Genomic DNA, 25,098 nt, shown 5'->3' on the forward strand with positions numbered 1-25,098 from the left:
GCTTGCCCATCATAGCTTGTTCCTCAGTTTGTAGGAGACCTCCCATTTGCACTTCTTGGTGGGCCTGCCCTGAACATAGTCCCTCACTGAAGGAGATCCTCGTATTTCCTCTATACTTCTATCGCCCTTTCCCAATCCCTCCGCCCCCACACGTGCAGAGGGTCTGTTTTGAGATTGGACTTCAGAACCAAACCTGGTAAATGCTGGCCTCTGAGAGCTCAGTGAACCTGTCTTCAAAATAAAGCTCCGAGTTAAAGCTTAAAAAGTCAGCCTTGTCGCTTAAAATCTGGTCCAGGAAAGCAAGAGATAGTTGGGGAGCTGGGGTCCTCCTAGGCTAGACCAATCCTTTTCTGCCCTCACCCACGCTGCGCCAGCACTTGTTTCTCCAAAGCCACCCGGCTTTCCTGCGCGTTCAGGGGAGGGGAGAAAAGGAAAGGGGAGGGGAGGGAGAAAGGAGGTGGGAAGGCAAGGAGGCAGGCCCGGCGGGGGCGGGACCCGACTAGCAAACTGTTGCATTTGCTCTCCACCTCCCAGCGCCCCCTCCGAGATCCCGGGGAGCCAGTGTGCTGCGAGCGCCGGAGGGTCCGGAGCAAGCCTGGAGGCAGAGCCAGCGACGGAGGGAAAGCGAACGAGCTCGCTGCTTCCGTGCGGGACAGGAGCCTAAGGGACGCACCGCGTCAACCCCAGCGGGCTCTGGCGACAGCCAACGTCTCTTGCACCGCGGCGGCTTCGAAGTCGCCGCCCCGGAGCTGCCCTTTCTTCTTCGGTGAAGTTTTTAAAAGCTGCGAGAGACTCGGAGGAAGCAAGGAAAGTGTCGGGTAGGACTGACGGCTGCCTTTGTCCTCCTCCCCTCCCCCTGCCCCCCTCCCCAGGGTCTCCTCTACAGCTGCTGCCTCTGTCTGTTCCTCTCAGCCCCCTCAACCTCCCCCGCCCCCCGCTTCCAGTCAGTCCCGCGCGGCCAGCCCGAGTTTGCAGAGAGGTAACTCCCTTTGGCTGCGAGCGGGTGAGCTAGCTGCACGTTGCAAAGACGGCTCTGGGGTGCCAGGAGACCTGGGAGCCGCTTTAGTGCTGCAGCCAGAATCTGGCTGGTTAGGCGGCACGCAGGTCAGAGCCCCTGGTTCCTCGTACTCCCTTTCCACCTCCCCTGCACGCTGCTCCTCCTTCCCACCGGTTTGTGGGGCCAGAGATCAAACGATGAAAAGGCAGTCAGGACTTCAGTAGCCACCCTCCCCACAAAAAAAAAAAAAAAAAAAAAAAAAAAAAAAGAAAGAAAGAAAGAAAGAAGAGACCAAACATAACAAAGCCTCAACCAAAACCAAACAAACGAAACCCAACAGCAAAACCCAAAATAAACCAAAAAGAAAATAACCAGGCTCCTATTTGCACCTGCTTCAGTGGATAACAAATTCAGAAGGTGGAGGGTCCCCCCTCCCTTCAAGAAGCATCTTTTGAATCTACCCTACAAGTATTCAGGAACAGATTGTGAGCCTACCAGGGAAGATCGTGTCCAGCGCGTGTTTTCTCTGCACTAGACTTTGAGACTGTCAGAACGCTTTGGAGTGGTTATATCTGCAAGTTTCCTTACCAGGAGCTTCCCGCAGGTGGGCAACTAGCTGCAGCAACTACGCACTGCAGCCTGTTGAACTCTTCTCAGCAAGAAAAGGGGAGCAGGATAAAGGAATTAGGTAAAAGATTGAGCCAAGCTTCAGGATGGAAGTGCAGCTAGGGCTGGGGAGGGTCTACCCCCGGCCACCGTCCAAGACCTATCGAGGAGCTTTCCAGAACCTGTTTCAGAGTGTATGCGAAGTGATTCAGAACCCGCTCCCCCGGCACCCTGAGGCCTCGAGCGCAGCACCTCCCGGCGCCCGTTTGCAGCAGCAGCAGGAGACCAGTCCACGGCAGCAGCAGCAACAGCAGCAGCAGAGAGAGGATGGCTCTCCCCAAGTCCAGAGCAGAGGCCCCACAGGCTACCTGGCCCTGGAAGAGGAACAGCAGCCTTCACAACATCACTCAGCCCCCGAGGGTCACCCGGAGAGTGGCTGCATCCCAGAGCCCAGAGCTGCCTCGGCTGCCGGCAAGGGGCTGCAGCAGCCGCCGCCAGCACCTCTGGATGAGAATGACTCAGCTGCCCCATCCACGTTGTCCCTGCTGGGCCCCACTTTCCCCGGCTTAAGCAGCTGCTCCACCGATCTTAAAGACATCCTGAGCGAGACCGGCACCATGCAACTTCTTCAGCAGCAGCAACAGCAGCAGCAGGAGGCGGTATCCGAAGGCAGCAGCGGGAGAGCGAGGGAGGCCACTGGGGCTCCCGTCTCCTCCAAGGACAGTTACCTAGGAGGCAGTTCGACCATCTCGGACAGCGCCAAGGAGTTGTGTAAGGCAGTGTCGGTGTCCATGGGCTTGGGTGTGGAGGCATTGGAGCATCTGAGTCCTGGGGAGCAGCTTCGGGGGGATTGCATGTACGCCCCGCTCCTGGGAGGTCCACCAGCCGCGGTGCGTCCCACTCCTTGTGCCCCGTTGGCTGAATGTAAAGGTTCTCTGCTGGATGATGGCCCAAACAAGGGCACTGAAGAGACTGCTGAGTATTCCCCTTTCAAGGCAGGTTACACCAAAGGTCTGGACACTGAGAGCCTGGGCTGCTCTGGCAGCGGCGAAGCAGGGGGCTCTGGAACACTTGAGCTGCCATCCACCCTGTCTCTCTACAAGTCTGGAGCACTGGACGAGGTAGCAGCTTATCAGACTCGCGACTACTACAACTTTCCGCTAGCCCTGGCCGGGCAGCCGCCCCCTCCACCACCTCCCCATCCTCATGCCCGCATTAAGCTGGAGAACCCGCTGGACTACGGCAGCGCCTGGGCGGCCGCTGCAGCGCAATGCCGCTATGGGGACCTGGCGAGCCTGCATGGCGGGGGTGCAGCAGGACCGGGCTCAGGCTCACCCTCAGCCGCCGCCTCCTCTTCCTGGCACACTCTCTTCACGGCAGAAGAAGGCCAGCTTTATGGGCCAGCAGTATGTGGTGGAGGCGGGGGCGGCAGCGCAGGCGAGGCAGGGGCTGTAGCCCCATATGGCTACACTCGGCCACCTCAGGGGCTGGCTGGCCAAGAAGGCGACTTCTCCCCACCCGATGTGTGGTATCCCGGCGGCGTGGTGAGCAGAGTGCCCTATCCAAGTCCCAGCTGTGTCAAAAGCGAAATGGGCCCCTGGATGGAGAACTATTCTGGACCTTATGGGGACATGCGGTAAGTCTCTCCTCCTAAAAATGTTTTTAAGCCTAGAGTCAGTCCTCTCCTTCCCGCAGGAACACTCTGTTCCTGGGCGAGCTTAACAGGGTTTCACAGAAAGGGACGCTTTAAATCTGGAGCCTTCCCTGGACTCTTGGCCTACCAAAGATTGACCTTTGCTCTCTGAACCCCAATTGTGTGCCCCACCCCACACCACTGTGAGTCCTGGATGCTGGTGCAAGCCTTTCTAGATTCCTTGACTTGACAACTCTCCACTAAGCCTCCTAAAATTTTCCCTGCCACTTGGTACTCCATGTCCTGCCGGCTCCAAATTTAAATCCAGTTCCAAGGGCCATTTTATGAAATAAACCCTTTTAAGCCCTCCACTACTTTTCCTTCTCCCCTACCCCCAATCAGAGACCCTAGACAAGAAATGTGGGCACTTTCTCCTCTTAAGGTCTGTTAAGGTTTGTCCCTCCAGATTAGAAGCAAAATGACTGGCCCAAGCTTTTCTCAACCCGCTTCCTCCAAAGAGATGAAAGGAGAATGGGATTATGGGAAGAAAGTGGTCTCTGGGTTGTGAGGGCCGCTGTGTGGGAAAAAGAGGTGAAGTCCCTTTGCTGGCAACAAGGAAGACTTGCGCCAAGGTTGGAGGTCAGGAGACAGACTCCAACTGGGCACAATTAGAGCAGGCAAAGGTAGGGAAAAACCAAACGACAAATTTCCTCATAAACGATGGGTAAGATTTGCCCTCACAGTTTGACTATATTGGAACTAGATGGAAGAGTTGGATTTCTCTTGTAAAGTGTTTATTTTCTGTATGGATTAAAAAAGATCCACAATTCCTACTTCGAGTTTGCATCAGATCTATAAAGAAGAGAATGTTCTTTTAATGAACAACTTAACCAGACTTGAGTCTGACTTACAAAAGTGTTGAGGGAAAAGTTTAAAAGGATTTCCTGCTATTGCAGTGTGCTCAGAAATCTGCTTTTGTGAAGGGAAATATTCTTCAATATATTCCTTCATTTTAAGGATATACTTGCATTTTAAAATATGATAACAAATTGGGCAAGAACTGTTAGGGACCTGTAAGCCTTACTCTTGCCCAAGAGTTTTAATTAGGATATGAAAAAAGTGGCAGTCAGTTTCATCTTGCCTGTTAAAATTTCTTCCTTACCGCAGCTGAGCTTTTTGGAGGCCAAAAAGCTTTTTCTAATTTTATAAAAAATTAAAGATTTTTTCCTCACCAAACTAAGACATTAGTTTATCTCTGTGAGGGAGGGAATATTAACTGGGGAACTAACTCCTCAGAACTGCTGGGTGTTGATGTCTTCATGGACTTGAGTCTTGTTCTGAGTTTCTGTAGCTATTTTCTTTACCTGTGACATTTTCAGTTTATTAGCCTTAGCATGTTTGTTTGGAGACTTAAACCAACAACTTGCTTCCTTTTACTGATGCTTATGTTCTTGGAAGATTGATAGCACAATATTAGAAAAGAAAGAGGAGAACAGGATTTCATAAAATATTATTTCCTGGGCTACGGAAGAAACAGCTTCTAACCAGGCTTTGCATTTTTTAGGTTTTTAAAGTTTGGCTTACAAGATTTTCATAGGGTTCATTTATATTCTCAGTCTTTAAAATTTTTTTTGCAAAGTGGGCATACTATGGGACAAAAAGTCTTCATTTTATAAGAACAGAGTTACTTGCTAGAGTATATTTTATCCCCCCCCCCCCAGGGCTGTTGCTTGTCAGCAGAGCTCTCTTTTTAATGTGAACGGTTTGTTTGTTTGTTTGATTTTTGGCGGGGCAGGGGAGGGGCAGAATGTATAAGGTGCTTCATGACTTGCCTAGTCGCTGGAACCGTCACTTTTCTGTATGCCTCCCTCAACACCCAAGCAAGTAGCTCAATTAACAGGGGGGGATATGAATGATTCCACATTAAGGGATGTGTGTGCTTTCAAAGGCATAACCTGAACTTTTCAGAAAGTGGCTATAGAGAGTTTTTAAAAAGTTCTTCCTATCAGGTGTGCAGTAAGCTAGGTGACTTTATCTCAGATCTTCATGGAAAAACTTCTCTATTTCTAAAACCTGCATAAATTAATAGCCTCAAATAGTGAGAAATTAGTAGTAACCTAAAAAGGACAAGATTATTTATTCGTTCCTGGTTTGTGATTGCTGCATTGGTTATAGGAGTCTAGTGAGAGGTAAAACTGGTGTTTCTGTCTTGTGAGTTGACAAAGATTTTTCATGTGCAAGATATAGAAAATCTTCAAATTGGGTTTTTGAAAATTTATCAATTTTATCAGAATTCAATCAGCCCCAATCTAAAAGTTGATATTTTTTTACTTTCTCTTTCTTTCCCACATTTTATAGGACACAATTTGGTAAAAGGAAGGAATTTTTCTTAAGTCAAAGCTAGAGCTTCCACTCTCTCTGTATAACATACATCATATGCCATCTTTCAGTTAAAAATCTCAACATTCTAGAGACTTTCAGTAATATGTTGGATTCCTCCCTTTTCCAATTGTGCGTGAACTTCTGGAATAATTCTGTGTTCTTATACATCTACAATGTTTCTGTCGAGAGGAGGAAGGCCTTAGATGGTCCCTTTTTAAAAATATATATATTTTAGCATGTGGTTTGAGCTGCAGAAGGAATAATAAAAAGTGATAGGGTTGGTATGAAACTCTGATAATATTTTATGAAGCTGTCTTCTTTCATAGATCAAACAAGACTACAACTTTGTTAATTGACCACTGTCTCACTTGACAGAAGTAAGGTCCTTTATATCCCAGCAAATAGCATAATAATATGAAAAATGTTTATTCTTGGGGGATGAAACCAAGGGAAGCCTATGCAGGAATTAAAGTTGATGTTTAAATAAATTATCCAGATGCAAAAATAGCATTTTAATTTTTCTGTTGATAATTTGTTCTGGTCTTCATCATAGGTAGTATTTTTCTTTAAAACTGGCAAATCCTGCCTTTCTCCATTAGTTATTTCAAAAGAGGTCATTTTATTAATTCCCCTTTCTATCTACTTTCCTCTCTGCAGTTATCAAGCAGCTTTTTAATGACTATTTTGCAAGGAGCAGTTTGTCTGTTTTGTAAATCTGAGTTTTGCTTTGGGAATGACACTCTCTGTCTGTAGACCTTCAGGGTCAATATGTTGGGAAGAAGCATCCTTTCTTCACAGTCAGCAAATAACTGGTGAGATCTGTCTGGGTACCAGTAATCAGAACTCAAGCACCAGGTAGCCACACAGGGTGGTACCCCATTTAGAAATATGTGCAAGATGTAGTGATAGAATTCTCTTAGTTGTCTACACAGTATCTCTCAGCTCGGCCAAAGGTTAACATCAGTGAGAGATATTTTTGAAAAAGCTTGTAACTTTCTAGTTGCAGGGTCACTTAAGGGTGCTTTCTTGCCAGTGTTAATTTTACCTTCCATTCTTTTTGAGCTGCAAACTTTGATATTAATATATTAAATTTGCTGGCACATATAATTTTCTTTTAAAATGTTTCCCCCACCCCCACCCCAGTGGCAATCTTCTTATCTGGTATACATATGTGCATTTAAACCAAACAATGTTTTGGTCTCCTGACTCTTACTTGCCCTGTGTCTGCTCTTGATAGGATTATGTGAGTTGGAGTTAGGGACATGGGCAATTTTACTATTATTGTTATTTATGGTGATATCAAGACCACCAGTTTCATTCAGAACTCTGCTAAGCAGGGAGCAGAACACTGGCTCAGTGTGGTAAGGAAGGAGCTTATTTTATAACCAGACCTGAAATCATGATTCCGAAAAAATAGAGAGCAAATAAAAATCAAGTTTTGTGAGGTTGGTTGGAGAGGGAAAGGGAAAACTCTCCCCACCCCCTACCTCCACCATTTTCTCTTTGTCTGCAGCTTCCTTAAGTGCTGCCTGTCCCTGATTTTCTTTCATTCTACTCCTTTCATGCTTTTGACATTGAAATATAGACTCTTCTTTCTACTTTTCAGGATATTTTCCTCGTTACACCTGTGGCATGCTCCTAAAGATATTTTTTAATCTAGAGAGTAACGGATCAGATCAACCCCAGCACCTTTCTTTTAAGACTAGATGGCTTGAGGAGATTGCAAAATGAATTACTTTGAGGTTAGAGCTTGATTCAACAGTTGTTGAAGTAGCTGAGCTAGATGCTTGAGGACTTGGTGATTTAATGAAGAATTTTGCTGGCTGCTGTCTTTGTCTCTTGTTCTCTGTCTCTCGCTGTCTACTGGCTATTTTGGCAACCTTTTCTCAAAACTTGAGAAAAACTGGACCTTCCCATCTCTGAGACAGGTCTGTGTGGGTCAAATTTCTGCAGGGCTTTCACACACAACATCTAATCTGTATGTGATGGTGCTTGTTAAAAGTGTCCGGCTGGGCTAATGTGGTGAAGCTATATGTAAATTAGTCATTTAAAACAAAGAAAGATATTAAGAAAGTAATCTGCCTCAGAATTTGCCTGCCAGCATTACATCAAGTTCTGAGATGAACTCAAGAGTAAGTTACTGTCATCTGAGACACAAAGTTGACCTTTTCCCCCCTCGTTGCTTGTAAAACTCCATCCAGTTATCAGTACTTATTGGATTTTGTTATATTGAAGAGAATTATGAAATCTCATATTTATATAGCACTCTTTTCAGAGAAAAAACCCAGCATCTTCCAGTTTATAAACTAGCACTCATGTAAGTTTGAGTAAGCCAGAAGGGTACTTAGTGAACATCCCTTTATTAGTTGAGGGAGTAGAATTTGTTGCATTTTCTATAACATTTGTTTATCATGTGGATAAACCTCTGTAGAGTGACACTTCCCAACTTATTTTCTTAAAGTTTCCCACCTGACAGATGATATTTTTGCTCAGTAAAGTCTACATTTGGTGGCTGCTGCATAGAGATTTATGCCCAATTTCAGTGTTTTATGCACAATTTCTTGCACAGTCATGAGTGTTGCCATCCCTTCTCTCTCATACTGATTCCTGCTGCCATCTGACAGGGCAGAGCAGTGTTGAGAGTGGCTAATCTGGACAAATTTATAGCTCTAAAATGCTTGTTACTTGAGAATGCTGCCAATTTAGGTCATGCAATACTTGAGTTTTATTTTTTAATCAACAGCTTTATTGAGACATAATTCACAAAAAATAATGTAATTCACCCAAGTATATAGTTCAATGGTTTTTATTATTTGGAGTTGGGCAACCATCACCACAATCAATTTTAGAACATTTTGGTCACTTACCAGTCAAACCCCACCTTAACCATGAGCGACTATCAACCACTTGTCTACTTTCACTCTCTATGGGTTTGCTTACATTTCATATAAATGGAGCCATGTAGTATGTAGCATTTGGTGACTAGTTTCATGTAGAATAAATATATCAATGTTAATCTATGTTGAAGCACATCTCAATACTTTCCTTTTTATGCATGTACCACACTATCTATCATGGACATTAGAGTTGTTTCTACTTTTTGACTATTATTAGTAATACTGCTATGAACATTTATGTACAGGTTTCTTTTTGTGAACAGGTTTTTAATTCTTTCGGCTATACCTAGGAGTAAAGTTTCTGGGTAATATGGTAACTCTTTGTTTAACCTTTTGAGGCTCTCCCAAACTGTCTTCAAAACTAGCTATACCATTTTACAATCTCACCAGCAATGTATGAGGTCCAATTTCTCCACATCTTGCCAATTATTTTTATTTTTTATTTATTTTTATTTTCCAAACTTTAAACTTTTTATTTTGTATTGAGGTATAGCCAGTTAACAAATTTGTGGTAGTTTCAGGTGAATAGTGAAGGAGAATAGAGAATAGGGAAGTGAATAGATACATGTGTGTATATATATATACATATATATATATATATGTATGTATATATTATCCCCCTCTGGATATATGCCTAGGAGTGGGATTGCAGGGTCATATGGTAGCTCTATTTTTAGTTTTTTAAAGAGCTTCCATGCTGTTCTCTATAGTGACTGTACCAATTAACATTCCCACCACCAGTGTGGGAGAGTTCCCTTCTCTCCACACCCTCTCCAGCATTTGTTGTTTGTGGATTTTTATAGCTTTTCTGGTTGGTGTGAGGTGATATCTCATTGTAGTTTTGATTTACATTTCTCCAGTAACTAATGATGTTGAACATCTTTTTATGTACTTGGCCATCTGTATGTTCTCTTTGAAGAAATGTCTAGTCAGGTCTTCTGCTCATTTTTTGAGTGGTTTTTTTGTTTTGATGCTGTTAAGCATCCTGAGCTGTTTGTAAATTTTGGAGACCAATCCCTTATCGGTCACATCATTTGCATATATTTTCTCCCAATCTGTAGGTTATCTTTTCATTTTGTTTATTGTTTCCTTTGCTGTGCAAAAGTTTTTAAGTAGGTTCCAATTTTTTTTTATTTTTGTTTTTATTTTCATTATTCTGGTAGATGGATCATAAAAGATGTTGCTGTGCTTTATAAATGTCAGTGTTCTACCTATGTTTTCCTCTAGAAGTTTTATAGTGTCCAGTCTCACATTTAAATCTTTAGTCTTTTGAGCTTGTTTTTGTGTATGAAGTTAAAGAATGATCTAATTTAATTTTTTACATTTGGCTGTCCAGTTTTCCCAGCACCATTTGCTGAAGAGACGGTGTTTCCAATATTGTCTAGTCTTGCCTCTTTTGTCATAGATTACTTGACCATAGGTGCATGTGCTTTATTTCTGGGAGTTACTGTCTTTTTAATTCCAGTGTGAAGTGGGTGTCAAGAAGTATCTCAGTGTGGCTTTGATTTGCATTTCATAATGACTAATAATATTCTAATAATATTGGACATCTTTTTATGTGCATATTGACTGTATATACTCTTGTCTTTGGTCATTTTTAATTAGATTATTTGTTTTACTCTTATTGAGTTGTAAGAGTTCTAAAAATATATTCTAGATGCAAATCCTGTAACAAATTATTTGTGAATATTTTATCATATATGTGCATTGTCTTTTCACTTTCTTGATGGTATTCAGTAAAGAACACACGAACTTTTGAAGCCCAACCTATTTTTTTGTATGTAGCTTATGATTTTTGTATCATGCCTAAGAAGGCTTTGCTTAATCCAAGGTCACAAAGATTTACACTTAGGTTTCCCTCTAAGAGTTTTATAGTTTTGGTTGTTAAATTTAGGTTTTTTTTCACTTTTGACTTAATTTTTTATGTAAATATCTAGTTAACACAGCACTATTTGTTGAATCTTTCCTTATTTAACTATCTTGGCACCCTTTGTGTAAAATCAGTTGACTGTAAATGTGAAAGTTTATTTCTGGACTGTGGGCTATATTACATTGATCCTATATCAATACCACAGTGTCTTAATTACTGTAAGTTTTTAATAAGTTTTGAAATTAGTAAGAGTGAGTCTTCTAATTTTATTATTCTTTTTCAAGATTGTTTTTGACTATTGTGTTTTTTTTTTTTTTAATTTCTCTATGAGTTTTAGGATCAGCTTGTCAATTTCTACAGAAGTCATTTGGGATTCTAATACAGGAGGCTAATAAAGGAGGTAGATAAATTTGAGGAATGTTGCGTCTCCACGTGAAGTCTTCTGATCCATGGCCATGGAATGTCTTTCCATTTATTTATGTCATCTTCACTTTTTTCAACAGCGTTTTGTAGTTTTAAGAGTATGAATTTTGCACTTTTTTCATTTAATTAATTCCTTGATATTTTAATTTTTGATGCTATTATAAATGCAGTTGTCTTAGTATCCTTTTAAATTGTTCATTGCCGATGTTTAGAAATATAATTGATTTTTTGAAAATTGATTTTATATCTTGCAATCTCCCTGAAACTACCTGAGTTTTGAACACCTCTAGGATTTAAGAGGCAAAAGGTTTCAGTTGCTGTGCTGAGAATTAAAGCATACTTTGTTTCATCTGGTATGAAGGCTGCATAAGGACACTGTTCTCAACTTTCCTCAACTGTGAATTAGAATCTAAAATTTTCAGGTCTTTAGAGAACAGTGGGAAAGGAATATATTAATAAGGTTTATGCAGCTAGTAGTTCTCTTTTTAGTATTTGGATTTGGGGAACTACTAGCATTTGGATTTGGGAACTGCTAGCAAGGGGGTGAGGAATAATAATTTCTATGCAGAAAACTAACATGAAGAGGTAATAGATGCAAACTAAACCAGAGAAATCACTAGCTAACTGTATTTGGCTTATGTTTGAGTTTGTGTATTTATGTATTTATATGTTGTCCCTTAGATAAAACAAATGCCACCACTCCTTCTGGTATGTATTTGTAGATGAAAAAGTGGTTCATTTACTCTCATATACTTTGGACTTTTTTTCAGAAATGCACTCCATAACCACAAAAAGGAGATAAAATTTACCTATAAAGGGATTGAACTTTGCTCTCATTAACACTCTGGGTTAAAGGTCATAACTAATCAGCTTTAGCTATTGTGTCCTAAAAATGGTAAGTAAACTGCAGGCCCCTGAAGAAGAGGTCCTATTGTGACCTAGTTGTCTTTAGAGATGACCTTAATAAACAGATTTTTTAAAAGTATTCATCAATCAACCACTTTTCATTTAACACCTGCTATATGCCCATCTGTGTACTAGTTGGAGATCATGGTAAAGGGAACATAGGTGAGTGAGAATCTCGAGATTGCTGCCCTCAAGGAGCTTATAGCTATTAAAACCAAAGCAAAAAAGAATAGCAACACCATGATACCAGCATGATGAGATGTCGGATTATGTGTCGTGTATTTTTTAAATGTAAATATTCAAAAAAGAAATGGATCAACATAGGTGGAAGTAGTTAACAGTATTATCTGTCATTGCTTCTTATCCTTTATGAATTAGGTTGGGATATGGTTAAACTCAAGCAATAATTATAGATCTTGATGGATATTTCAGATACCAGAAGGTAGTATTTCTGGAAAGACAATGACGAGTGAACTGAAGTTAGGGGTTGGAATCTATTTCAGTTTTTTCAATAGTGCCACGCCAGTCAAGTTAGTTACTAGTTTCTTTCTCATTTTGGGCTGTTGTGTTGCACTTGCTGAGAATATGTTTTGATGTCTTTAACTGCAATATATTAGGAATTAATTAAAATTGAGAGTGATTAATAGGTCTAAGTTTGGCGTGAGAGGCAATAAAGATGCCCATTGTGGTGATCAGACCAAGAATTATTATTCGGTTCTCAAGTTTTCCATTGATCATGGTGGCTTGCTTTGAGGTTCTGTAGAAATGGAGTTTCAGGGTATTGGTTAAGGGAGGGAAGCAAGAAGCACAAATCAAAAAATTCTGGGAGTAAGGGGAATGTGAAAACTTTTTTTAAGAAGGCTTTTGCTGAATTAGACGATGTAGTTTTAAAATGACACACTTCTTAATTATGGGTTTTGTTTTCTGCAAGTTGAGTAGTTTCTTGCTTGTGGAAGTGTAGTCCCACTATCTGGCCACTCGGGGGACTGAAAGTGTCCTTTGACAGGTTTTCCCTAGAAACAGTTGGACTCCTTTGGTGGATTCAGCATATCACAGGACAACTTGAGCCAGAACCTCCTGGTAAAGACAATAAATAAGCCACAGTGGTACTTAGTATTTAATTTGGGATGTTCATTTTCAAAGTACAAAACATTTTAGTAGCACTATTTAACTCCTTGTCACCTTTCTCTGAATGTGGAACAGGGAATAGTGACATTAGACATATTCCAGTAACATTTCACAGTCTACAGATTGGTTTCATATTCCATTATTGCATTTCATCCTCATTTCTTTTTTTTTTTTTTTTTTTAAATATTATTTTATTAGTTGGAGGCCAATCACTTTACAACATTTCAGTGGGTTTTGTCATACATTGACATGAATCAGCCATATAGTTACACGTATTCCCCATCCCGATCCCCCCTCCCACCTCCCTCCCCACCCGACTCCTCAGGGTCCTCCCAGTGCACCAGGCCCGAGCACTTGACTCATGTATCCCACCTGGGCTGGTGGTCCGTTTCACCATAGATAATATACATGCTGTTCTTTCAAAACATCCCACCCTCACGTTCTCCCCCAGAGTTCAAAAGTCTGTTCTGTACTTCTGTGTCTCTTCTTCTGTTTTGCATATAGGGTTATCGCCACCATCTATCTAAATTCCGTATATATGTGTTAGTATACTGTAATGTTCTTTATCTTTCTGGCTTACTTCACTCTCTATAATGGGCTCCAGTTTCATCCATCTCATTACAACTGATTCAAATGAATTCTTTTTAACGGCTGAGTAATATTCCATGGTGTATATGTACCACAACAAATGAGGAAACAGACAAAGGATTAATCTCAAAAATATACAAGCAACTCCTGAAGCTCAATTCCAGAAAAATAAACGACCCAATCAAAAAATGGGCCAAAGAACTAAACAGACATTTCTCCAAAGAAGACATACAGATGGCTAACAAACACATGAAAAGATGCTCAACATCACTCATCATCAGAGAAATGCAAATCAAAACCACAATGAGGTACCATTACACGCCAGTCAGGATGGCTGCTATCCAAAAGTCTACAAGCAATAAATGCTGGAGAGGGTGTGGAGAAAAGGGAACCCTCTTACACTGTTGGTGGGAATGCAAACTAGTACAGCCACTATGGAAAACAGTGTGGAGATTTCTTAAAAAACTGGAAATAGAACTGCCGTATGACCCAGCAATACCACTTCTAGGCATACACACTGAGGAATCCAGATCTGAAAGAGACACGTGCACCCCAATGTTCATTGCAGCACTGTTTATAATAGCCAGGACATGGAAGCAACCCAGATGCCCATCAGCAGATGAATGGATAAGGAAGCTGTGGTACATATACACCATGGAATATTACTCATCCTCATTTCTATCCTATACAAGGAGTCAGATTTACTTTATTTTAATGCTCTTCATACTATTATAATTCTATCATTCCCACTGTAAATATTATATTTAGAGAAGTTAAGTAACATGTCTAAAGTCAAACAGCTGCAAGGTAGCAGAACCGGGATTTCGGCCCCACTCTGTTCCTCAAATCAAGTGTTCCTTTTTTTTTTTCTACCACACAGATTGCTCACCTCATAGAGAGGAAATAGGAGAGTCAGAGAGGCAAAATAACCTTAACTAGTATCACTAGAAATTTGTGAATCTCTTAAGGCTCCTGGGTCTTTTATCCACTTACTGGACTGATGGATTGGGTTGTGTGGGCATTCAAATCGCTGACAGTCTTGCCATCCTACTTTATAGATTGCGTTATTTGACAAATACTTACTGAGCTTTTTATATATCAAATTCTATACTAGGCACCGTTGACACAGCTAAAAACAAGGCAGATGAAAATTCTCCCATCACAGAGTTTACAATTTAGTGAGAGGAAACATGTAGAATATATTCGATGGTGATAACTATCATGAAGAATAATTTAGCAGAGTGTGGGGGACATATAATGATAATGGAAAGAACTATTTTACATTTGTTAGTTAGAAAAGGCTTTACTGAGAAGGTGATATTCAAGCAGTAACCTGAAGGAAATTAGGAAGTGAGCCATAGGGATATTTGAAATTAGAACATTCCAGGCATAGGGAACCATAAGTAGAAAGGGCCAGATGCAGAAGCATAGTTTGTATGATGGACAGTAGCAGAGAGGCCTGGATGGAAGTTTAAGCAAATGGAAAGTGATGAGATGAGATCAGAGTTAATGAGAGATTTCAGGTCTTCTTTAGGACTTCAGTTTTTGCTCTGGCATGGGGAGTCACTGGAAGATTTTGAGTAGAGGGATAATATGAGCTGACTGATACTTTAACAGATCCTCTTCAAAATATCTATCATTCTTTGATATTTTATACATTTGTTTGCTTACTTATTGTCTGTGTGGAGAAAATACCAAAAGAATGAAGGGGAGGCAAGGAGATGAGGTTGCTGCAGTGATCCAGGTGAGAGATTATGGTGGCTTAGACCAGAGGTTATTGGTAGAGGAGTTGAGACATTGGATTCTTGATTTGTCTTCATGGTAGAGCCTACAATATTTACTAACAGTTTAGATAGTCATTGTGAGAAAAAGAGAAAAGTCAATGTTGATTGTCAAGCTTTTAATCTGAGCACTTTGAAAAATGTGACTACCATTTACTGAGATGATGTAGATTGTAGCTAAAGACACTGTGTGTTTTGGAGGGGGGGGAGTAGGAATCAAGAAGTTGATTTTTGATGTACAAAGTCTGAGTTATTTGGTGAATATCCTATTGTCTTCTTTTCAGTTTTCATGCAGTGCTGTTATCTTTCTTCTTTTCAAGAAGATTAAAAGAGATCTTAGAAATCATCTTTTTGGTGATGGACAGGGAAACCTGGCATGCTGCAGTCCATGGGGTTGCAGAGAGTCGGACATGTCTGAGCAGCTGAACTGAACTGAACTAGAGATCACCTAGACCTTTGTTGCCCCCTCCCTTCTCCCTTTTACTTTCTTTATACAGGCCTAGAGAGGAGTGGAGTCTTGTCTAGGATGAAACAACAAGCTTGCAGCATAACTGGATCACAGACTCAGTTTTCCTGGATTCTAGCTTGGTCCTTTAATTAGTGTTATTCTGAGACCTCATTTTGGGGATAGTGAGTTTCTTCCTCTTGCCCAAATGTTAAACAAGGTAATTAAACTAAATAATGAATAAAACCTAGAACATCATACAAATTGGCTGCTGCCTCCAATTAAACCAAAATATTGTTACTATGTTTATACTGAACCACATGTGAAAATAATTTATCTATGGTAAACACAGTAAGCAGATTTTAAAGGTCATTGAACTTTGATCTGAGATGAAACTTACAGAGATCTGGAACATAAATGGCCTGAGATTGTAGGATATTAGAATTTATGAAACATGGGAGGCCATCTTGTCCAGTTTGGTCATTTTATGAATGAGGTTCCTGAGACATAGAGATGGAAAAGAATTTGACCAAAGTCACACAGAAAACTCATTTCTTTAGTCAGAACCTATTTTGAGGGTTAGCTGTCTGTTGCTTCTTTGGAAAATTCTATGTTGGAAAAGTGCTTACCCACTCAGAACAAAGAATTATGATAGCAATAATAATGATAGTACTTACTATGTGCCAAAGTTTGGAGCCTTACATGGGTTAACTAATTCTCACAAAAACCTTGGTAGATAAACTCAAAGAGGTTAAGTGATTTGCCCAAAGGTCATGCAGCTAGGAGTTAGCAGAAGTCTGGCTTGTAACTGTGAGGTTCTAACTACTGCTTAGTACTAACAACTTCTCAGATTAGCTAGTCATTCACCTCTGCGATCTCAAGAGACTGGTGACTTGTCATTATGTGCTGACCCTATTATAGCCTGCTGACCCTCATGGAATAGCTACGTCCTGTAGATTAAAGTGGAGGTGGAGGGACATAAAGGGGGTAATGGAAAGGAGCTGATCATTTATAATAGGGGTTGGAAAGCAAAGCTATAGAAATTTTTGAAAAAGCTCAAGGTGGTTAAATATCTCAGAGCCTACTAGAAACCTGGACAATTCAATGCCTGCTTAAATAGGAGAGAATCTGAGGTAAGAAAAATAAAATAGTTGATTTTTTGAAGTCAGGAACTCTTATGTGTTTTGCATGTGTTGATTCATATAATTCTCAAAATAACTTTCTGAAGTAAGTATGATTATCACTTTCATATTACTGGTGCGTGAATAGGAACAGAACAGTTAAGTAACCTGCCCAAGGGTATAGAACAAGTAAGTGAAAGAGCCTATATTAGAAGGCTCCAAATTTATATATATATATTTACTACATTTAGGGAAATGAGTGCAAGTCATATTATAGAATTTTTTAATGCAGAAACATTGTGCCTGAGCTTCAAACATTTGAGCAAGTTGTCCTTACAATACATTAGCTTCTTTTAAGGACTCTTAGGAGGAAAGGTACTTATCCAGTGGTACATGGTAAGTAATTAGGGGAACCAGAGCTTAAAGCTGAGACTCCTGACTGCCAAACTTCTTTGCATTTTATCACTCTGTTTCCATTCTCTGACTGACTTGTCTCCCTCTATTCCACCTTCTGTATTGCCCTGCCTCTCACCTTTCTTTAAAAATTAACTTTCTGCATCAGCAAGATTGGACAGAGAATAGGGAGAATGATCAGAATCCGTGTCCTACCAGACATTTTTTTTTCATTTATTTTTATTAGTTAGAGGCTAATTACTTCACAACATTGCAGTGGGTTTTGTCATACATTGACATGATGCAGCCTTCCCAGACATTGGACAAAAGGAACAAAAGCATCAGGAAAAAATGTCAGCATATGGTCTTTTCCCTAAGTAAGAAAGGAAACTTCCCAGTGTGAAAAAAATGCTACCTCTGTTCTTTTAGCCGGAATGGCTTGTGCAGGATCCCATAGGAAATCATGAATGTAGTTGTCAGGTGACATTTTTGTTACCGTGGAGATGAAAGAAGGATACTGTGAATGTCTGCTACTCTCCAGATTTTTTTTAAAGGAAAATACAATCTTCCCACTCATATAAATGGCAACCAGTTAGGCATTTCTTTTGAAAATTAGCATTACATAAGGGAAAGCATCTTTCCAAAAGTGTCTTATTGGTCCCCTTCTCTGAAGCATTGACCAACTTCTAATTAGATGATGAGATCGCATAAATTGAGAGTTGGGAGTAAGATGGAAATTCTTGATATTTAATGTTTGGGTACAGATAAGATTCCAAAACATAGTTTGAGTCTGTTTACCTATCCCTCTTTCCCTTTCATTTCTGTTTAAAAATACAAAGGTTAGCAAGTGGGTAGTCTGTTGGAGTTTCCAGTTGTTCATTTGAAAGGTTTGTTTAATTAGCCCTTTAAATAAAAAAGACCTAGTTAGACTGAGATATTTAAGTCATCAACTACTTAACAATAAACCACAAACCTTAACCATGCTCATATTTTCATGCTGTTTGCTTCGGACACCTGCTAAGCCTTGCTGAGGTGCTAGATTGACTTGAAACATTCCATCATCAAAGATGACCCCACAGGGTCTGGGAAAAGCTACACTGGATACTTTGGGGATTAAGGTGGTGAAATGATGTGTTGTTGTTTCCCAAAGCTTTCTCTATCATTCCCCTCCCTGAGTTCCAGTCTTTATCACCTTTTGCCTTGACTAGTGCAGCAACCTCATGCATGCTCTTAATTCTCTGTGCTGCTCTCCAATTCATATTGTATTCATCCTACCAGGTTAACCTCAAAGTTCAGTTATAGCATTGTTGGTATCTTCCTTTAAACATCCATTAGTCTGTAAGTTCCTTGAGGGTTAGAACTCTGTTTATCTCTGTATTCTCAATGCTCAGCACAGAGGAAACCTTGCTGAGAAGTTATGCGATGCATGTTTGAAATTGCAGCTCCTCTCCATTTGCTTATAGGTTAAAATACAGATTCTTTAAGTTTGGTGTTCAGAGCTTTTCATGATCTGGATTGCTTTTCTAACCTCAATTCTTATAATTCCCCTGCAAAAATCTTTTAACTCCAGCCAAATAAATCTGTCACCTTAAACCATCCTCACTCTTTTTTTCTTTGAATTTGTTGTTTTCTTATTATTCCTTTGGCCTTAAAGGCTATCCCAACTTTAATACTATACATTATTCTAACCTTAGCTCAGAAACAGTGTCATATGAGATGAAATTTCTCATCCCATAATCCATTGAGAAAGTTATCTATATGACATGATATGGTTAAAAAATGTAGGCTTCAGTTTTCTTCATCTGTAAACTAGGACTCAAAATGTGTAAATTATAAGACTTTTGTGAGGAGAGAATCTGATGACATGGGGGAGGTCAAATGTAAGTCAATAACTAGTGCTTAATATCTTGTAGATTCAGCCCTTTTTTCCTTCTCCACTGATATGGTACTCAGTTCTTAAATTATAATTATTTTTGTGCTTCTCATATATCTTTTCAAAGTGTGCCCTCTTTTAGGGCAAAAGTTATTTCATGGATATATTTGTGTACGTTATACAAAACACACAGCTTCTGAGCTTGTCGCATAGTAGGTATCCATAGATATTTATTTATTGAGTTTCAGTGAGTCAACGTAAGTGCCAAAAACAAATGTGGGTCATAAGTTCAATTAATACAAATATAGAATCCAGAATAAAGGGAGTGAATTATGGTCAGACCATATTTACAATGTAGTGTTCAACCCCATTATTCATGGGGCATCTCCTGTTGTAAAGCATGGAGAAGCTGAGATGCTGAGTTGGATGTGGGAAGGAAGGCAGGGAGCAATGGATATAAATATTGTCTCAGTATATATGAAGAACTGTCATGGAATAAAGGAGTTCGATATTTTCTGTAGTACCCCAAAGGGCAAAACCAGTGAAGATAGATTACAGTTCAGTAAAAGGAAGACATTGTAGATTCACCCTATATCTGAAGTTTTCAACAAATACCAAATGAGTTTTGGAGTGTGTGGGGGGGAGGGGTTATAAAATTAGTTGCTAATGTTTCACATAAAAATTCAGATTTTCAGCTTTGGAAATGAAGATCTGGCATTATTGGAACCACATTCCTGCATGACAATGACTAGCTGCAGGTGAGGAGCAAGGTGCTCCTCCAGATGGAGCGTGCATCCATATACTTTTCAGTTTGCCCAGACACCAACTGTATTAATTTAGGTTACTTGTATTAATTAAGTAACTTCTGGGCATTTGAATTTGCCATCTCTGTGAGATCAGGGACCTGGGCAAATTTTTACATACTTCCTTACCCCAAGGGCTTTTCCTCCTCATTTAGGAGGGACTAAAGAAAAGTACAAGGGACGCTGCAATCAAATCTGACCTGACTCTCAGTTCTGCCACAACCATTTATCACATGTATGACCCCGAGTGAGTAACTTAACCTCTCTGAACCTCAACTCCTTCATTTGCATTATGCTCTCCTAACAGTATACGGGCTTCCCTGGTAACTCATCTGGTAAAGAATCCTTCTGCAATGCAGGAGACCCCAGTTTGGAAGTTCCCCTGGAGAAGGGGACAGTTATGCACTCCAGTATTCTGGCCTGGAGAATTCCATCAACTGTACAGTCCACAGGGTCGCAAAGAGTCGGGCACAACTGAGCGATTTTCACTCCTCACAATACACCATTAAAACTAAATAAAACAGCTTAGATAAAGTGCATGCCCCTTAGTAGATGCTGAAATATTATTCACTTTTTCTTATTCGTCACACTCTTTATGTCCATTGGGAGTATCACTCTTAAGTAGTAAATTCACTCTTATTGAAGGTGTTCAAGAAGAAGCTGGAGTTGCTGGAAAGCATGTATACAGGAAAGAGGTTGGGACTCACATTAGATGATTTCCACAGTTGCTTTCTAGCAATTTTAAATTTAAATTTAAAATCCTTATCAATAACTCCAAAATGCCCATCTGGATTATTGTAGACAAACCTCACAGAGGTAGGGATTTTTAATAAACAACAGAGAGGATTAGGACTCTTGAGAAAAAAGTTGGCACCAGGGTTAAAGTATAATATATTGAGGTTCAGACATAGGTTTTGGCATCTGACAGATTTTACTTTAAATCTCGAGTCTGACAGTTACCAACTTTATGTTTTGGGCCACTTAATTTTATTTTCAGTTTCCTCATTCATATAGTGAAGATATTAATACTTCTCTCTTTGGGTTCTTATGAAGATAAGTGAGATAATGCATGTAAAAAAATATTGACCAGTGCCTGGCCCAGAATGAAAATTTGATAAATGGTTCTCTTCCTCCTTGTCATTATTATTATTATTATTCCACCAGACCAGGAAAACTTGGGAAAACGTGTAGCTAGACTCTGACTTAAGTATATGAGCCTTTACTCAGGCCACTGCTGCCTCTTCCTCCCCTCCACAAAGCTCTGTCTCCAAAATGCTTTGGCTGGAATGTAAGTGTGAGGTCATTGCAGATAACGGGAGCATGATTTGCTTTGGTAATGAGAGTTATTCAGTTACTTCCCTCAGCCCAGCTGAAATCTTTTACTAGTTGACACTTGTTTCAAAGTGCAAGACTGAGCTGGTCTGAGAAGACAGGGAGAGTGAGAAGACCCCTCCTCTCAGCTAGAGGTCATGGTCCTCCACAGGGAACAGGATGACCCAGTGCAAAGTGTCTGGGCTCTTGGTGAGTTTGGAGCCCTTACATTTAAACCAGTCACTCCATTGCACACATAGGTCCCCACCCCCCACATAATCACTGGGCAGGAATTTCCTTGACTCTTTCCATGGCCTGGAACCATCCCCCTTCTCATCCTTGTGCTCTACACAGCTGGCAAACAGCAGACAGCAGAACAAAACAAGCCTCTTAGCATAGAGAGCGAGCTCATAGCAATGCTGACTTTGCTTGGGAACCTCATGTTAACAAAGGACCTTCCTGACTGCCTCTCAACACCCCAAACAGATTAAAACATTTTTTTACTGTGTCTCAGAGCAGCTCCTTGCCTGGGTATATTTAAAGATATGCTGAGTCACTGAAGAGCAGACTGGCATATCACAGGAGGCAAGGACTATACCCTAGTTTATGGGGGAGTATGTTGAGAGGTGAAATCTGACTTCCTCCAATGAGGATGGGCAAGATCACCCACTTCCAGCCCCCATGACTCTAGAGAGCATCTATTAAGATTTCTTAGTCTATCACTTTTGGTTTCCTTTTCAGTTTATAAAAGCATAAAGATGAGAAGGAGGGAGCACAGGTACCAGTGGGTTAGCTATCTGTAAATCATAAAGCTTCTTTCTGTTATAGGTAGCTGAAAGCAATATATATCTGAAAACACTATTTTTATCTCATGACTTACATAGCCTCCCCCTCTCCTTCTATCATGCCTTCTCTCTCCCATCAGAATGTTCCTTACAACCCTTCACTTTGCTGGTCATAGGAGCCAGAGTGGATACAAAAGGGCTGCTTCTTGGATGAGTTTAAAAGGTTAGCATTAAGATTCTTTTTATCAGTGGTAGCAATAGCTTGTTCAGGCAGCCATATCCGGAACCTAGAAGAAATCAGGTAAGCCAAAGTTTGCTTGAAGCTGACAGGAGACCTAGGCCTCTGCTTTCCTCCCTACCACCTTCTATTACTGGGGTATAATTTATTTATGCTCAGTCATGCCCAACTCTTTGCGACCCCATGGACTATAGCCTTCAAAGCTCCTCTGTCCATGGGATTTCCCAGGCAAGACTACTGGAGTGGGTTGTCATTTCCTTCTCTGGGTGATCTTTCTGACCTAGGGATTGAACTTGCATCTTCTGTGGTTTCTGCATTAGCAGGCAGATTCTTTACCACTGGGCCATATGGGAAGCCCCTAATTTACTTATATGTTAATTTCAGGTTTTGCAACATAATGGTTCTAAACTTGTATATCCTTTCCCTTTTGGATTCAGTTTTAGATGGCTTTCAGAGGATACAGTAGCTGACTTTGTTATATCCAGTTGATATGAGAAATGGTAGAGGACTAGAAAATGGGAATGGAACCATTGGATATGTTTGAGATTAAGTGAGTCCAATTCCTAGGTAGTACAAAGTGATTGAAATTTCACGAGGTACTTTCAGGACACATTGTCTTCTTTGCTTCTCAAAACCAACTTGGAGGTAGTCACAACATGGATTAACATCCCCATTTCACAGATGAGGAAACTGAGGCTGGAGGCAATTGAGGGACATTCCACAGTAATTTAGACAGTAAGTGGAAGGACCAGGATTCAGACCGTGGCAGAGGAGTCTGGTGGGCTACAGAACATGGGGTTGCAAACAGTCAGATATAAGTGAAACAACTGAATGCACATACACACACACACATTTCTGGTTGTAATGTTTTCAAGTTCACTGTAGAGATTTGCTATTGAATAAGTGAATGAATGAGTACATATTTGATTTGGAGCATTATTTTCAATTAAAAATTTTCCCCATTATTTGGGGATCAGCATTTTAATTCTCAGCAATCTCAGTGTGGTCAAGTGAAAAATATTTCATTCATTAAATTGCTAATTTATTCTTTTACTCACTAATACATTTCCTGAATGCCAACTTTGTAACAGACCCTGTGCTGGATTCTGAGGATAAAAAGAGAAATGAGACAACATCTCAGGTTTCAAAGATCTCAGACACTGGGGACTGACATCTCAATAGTAAACATAAGAACAGATACTTATGAAATGCCATTATCAAAATGTCAACTCATATCCCTCTTGCATAGTGAGTATGGCCCTCTTAAAAATGGGCATGTCTTTTATTTTGAGTATTGAATATAAAGCTTTATAACTAACTGATTTTAATCTAATACTATTTTCCTAATAGCAGAAGTGACAGTTTCAGTCCATGTGTGTGTGTGTGTGTGTGTGTGTGTGTGTGTATGTGTTGTGGGTTGGGTGTGTGATGATAGATTGGAACTTAGGGATTGCTAATTAGGGGCTATGAGGGTGCTTAAGTTGTTATAGTGAGTTCCAATTCTGTATGTATGTATTATATAGAGGGTTGGGGTGATAAGGATTATTGTACAAGAGTTGATCTTAGATTTTTTTTTCAAAGTAACTGGTCTGCAGAACTAGAGCATCACTATGCCACTTGTTTTGACAACATGATACTTAAGACTATTTCTGAGTATGGATAAACTAATTATGATCAAATATTATATTTTTTGAGCATCTACCTCTCAGTGCTAGGTGTATGTTAGATGTTGCCAAAGTATTTTCTTATTTATTCTTTAAATTAAATCTTTAAAGAATGATCTGATTCTAGACAGTTCTTATTAATTCCACTTTGTAGATGAGGTTAATGACTTGTTCAAGGTCACACAGTGAGTACTTTGGTGGATTTGGGATTTGAATTTCAATTTTCAGCCTTTTATCCTCTGACCTCACTGCTGTTCTCACTGTTCTACAGACTTCAGTTTTATTTTTTAGAGACCATTAAATCTACTCTCCATTAGCCAAAGCTTCTTGCCTCCCTTCAACATTATTCTTCTCTAGAATATTCTTAAGAAATCCTCAGAAAATGTTTTACAGCTTTCATGGATACTGTGACCCAGAGCTTAATCCAGGCTCTTAAGTGCCTTGGTTAACTGTAAAATGGAAAATCAAAGTCATAGCTAATTCAGAAAAAATTAGTTTGGGATGTGAATTTCCTGGGCAGCTTGTCATCTCTATTTTACTTCCTTAGCTTCATAAACTTACCCACAGTGTTCTCTGAGAACTAACAGTAATGACAATGATGGAGAAAGGCTTCCTTCCCTCTTTTCCAAGAGCCCTTCAGCCAAGTGCCACACTCTCTCCTGCTTCCCTATTTTCTGTGCAGATATGGAGGTGGGAGTTAGACATGAGTTCCTTTCAGCCCTGAGTTGATGCCAGAGTTTTCTTTTCCTCCTGCTGGACCAAAGTGGAAGGAGAAGTTGAATGATTTCCAGGAGGAGTATGAGTGAAGGAAAAGGCAGAGGTATGTGGAAGAACAGTGAATGTATCTTTCAAATACCATGATTTGTATCCAGACTTTGTTGGTTACTATCTGTGTAACCTTGGACACGTTAACAGTTGTGAGTCAGAATTTTCTCATCTATAAATTAGAACATACATTCTAATTTTATAGATGAAAGGGTAAGTCTAAAGTGTTTCATATACTCAGAAATAACTTATATATTTGAAGTGTTGCTTTTTATGATCTCAAAATAATGCTATTCTTCAGTCATGAAACCTTGTCCTGTTTTTTGTAAAAGCCTGAACATATGTGGCTTAAGGGGTGAGTCTTTGCCCCTGTACCAGCCACATTAAATTTGGAGTAACTATGGGCTGAAGGCAGTGGACTACTTAAGCACTAAGGAAATATAAAAAGAGGGTTACACATTCAGGGATCAGCAGATGGCAGGTAAAGAA

The 25,098-nt window shown here is 40.2% G+C and overlaps 1 protein-coding gene across 1 annotated transcript in view; it reads left to right on the forward strand.

Moving 5' to 3' along the window:
* Window positions 1–557: 557 nt before the first annotated feature.
* Window positions 558–25,098, forward strand: part of AR (androgen receptor) — a 193,966-nt gene continuing 169,425 nt past the window's right edge. Inside the window, exon 1 of the mRNA XM_065915671.1 lies at window positions 558–3,239. Within this exon, the coding sequence (XP_065771743.1) occupies window positions 1,711–3,239 (1,529 nt within the window). The 5' untranslated portion in view covers window positions 558–1,710. The remainder of the gene's footprint in view (window positions 3,240–25,098) is intronic.

The sequence above is a fragment of the Muntiacus reevesi genome, chromosome X (assembly GCF_963930625.1).
Source record: "Muntiacus reevesi chromosome X, mMunRee1.1, whole genome shotgun sequence".
NCBI lineage: Eukaryota > Metazoa > Chordata > Mammalia > Artiodactyla > Cervidae > Muntiacus > Muntiacus reevesi.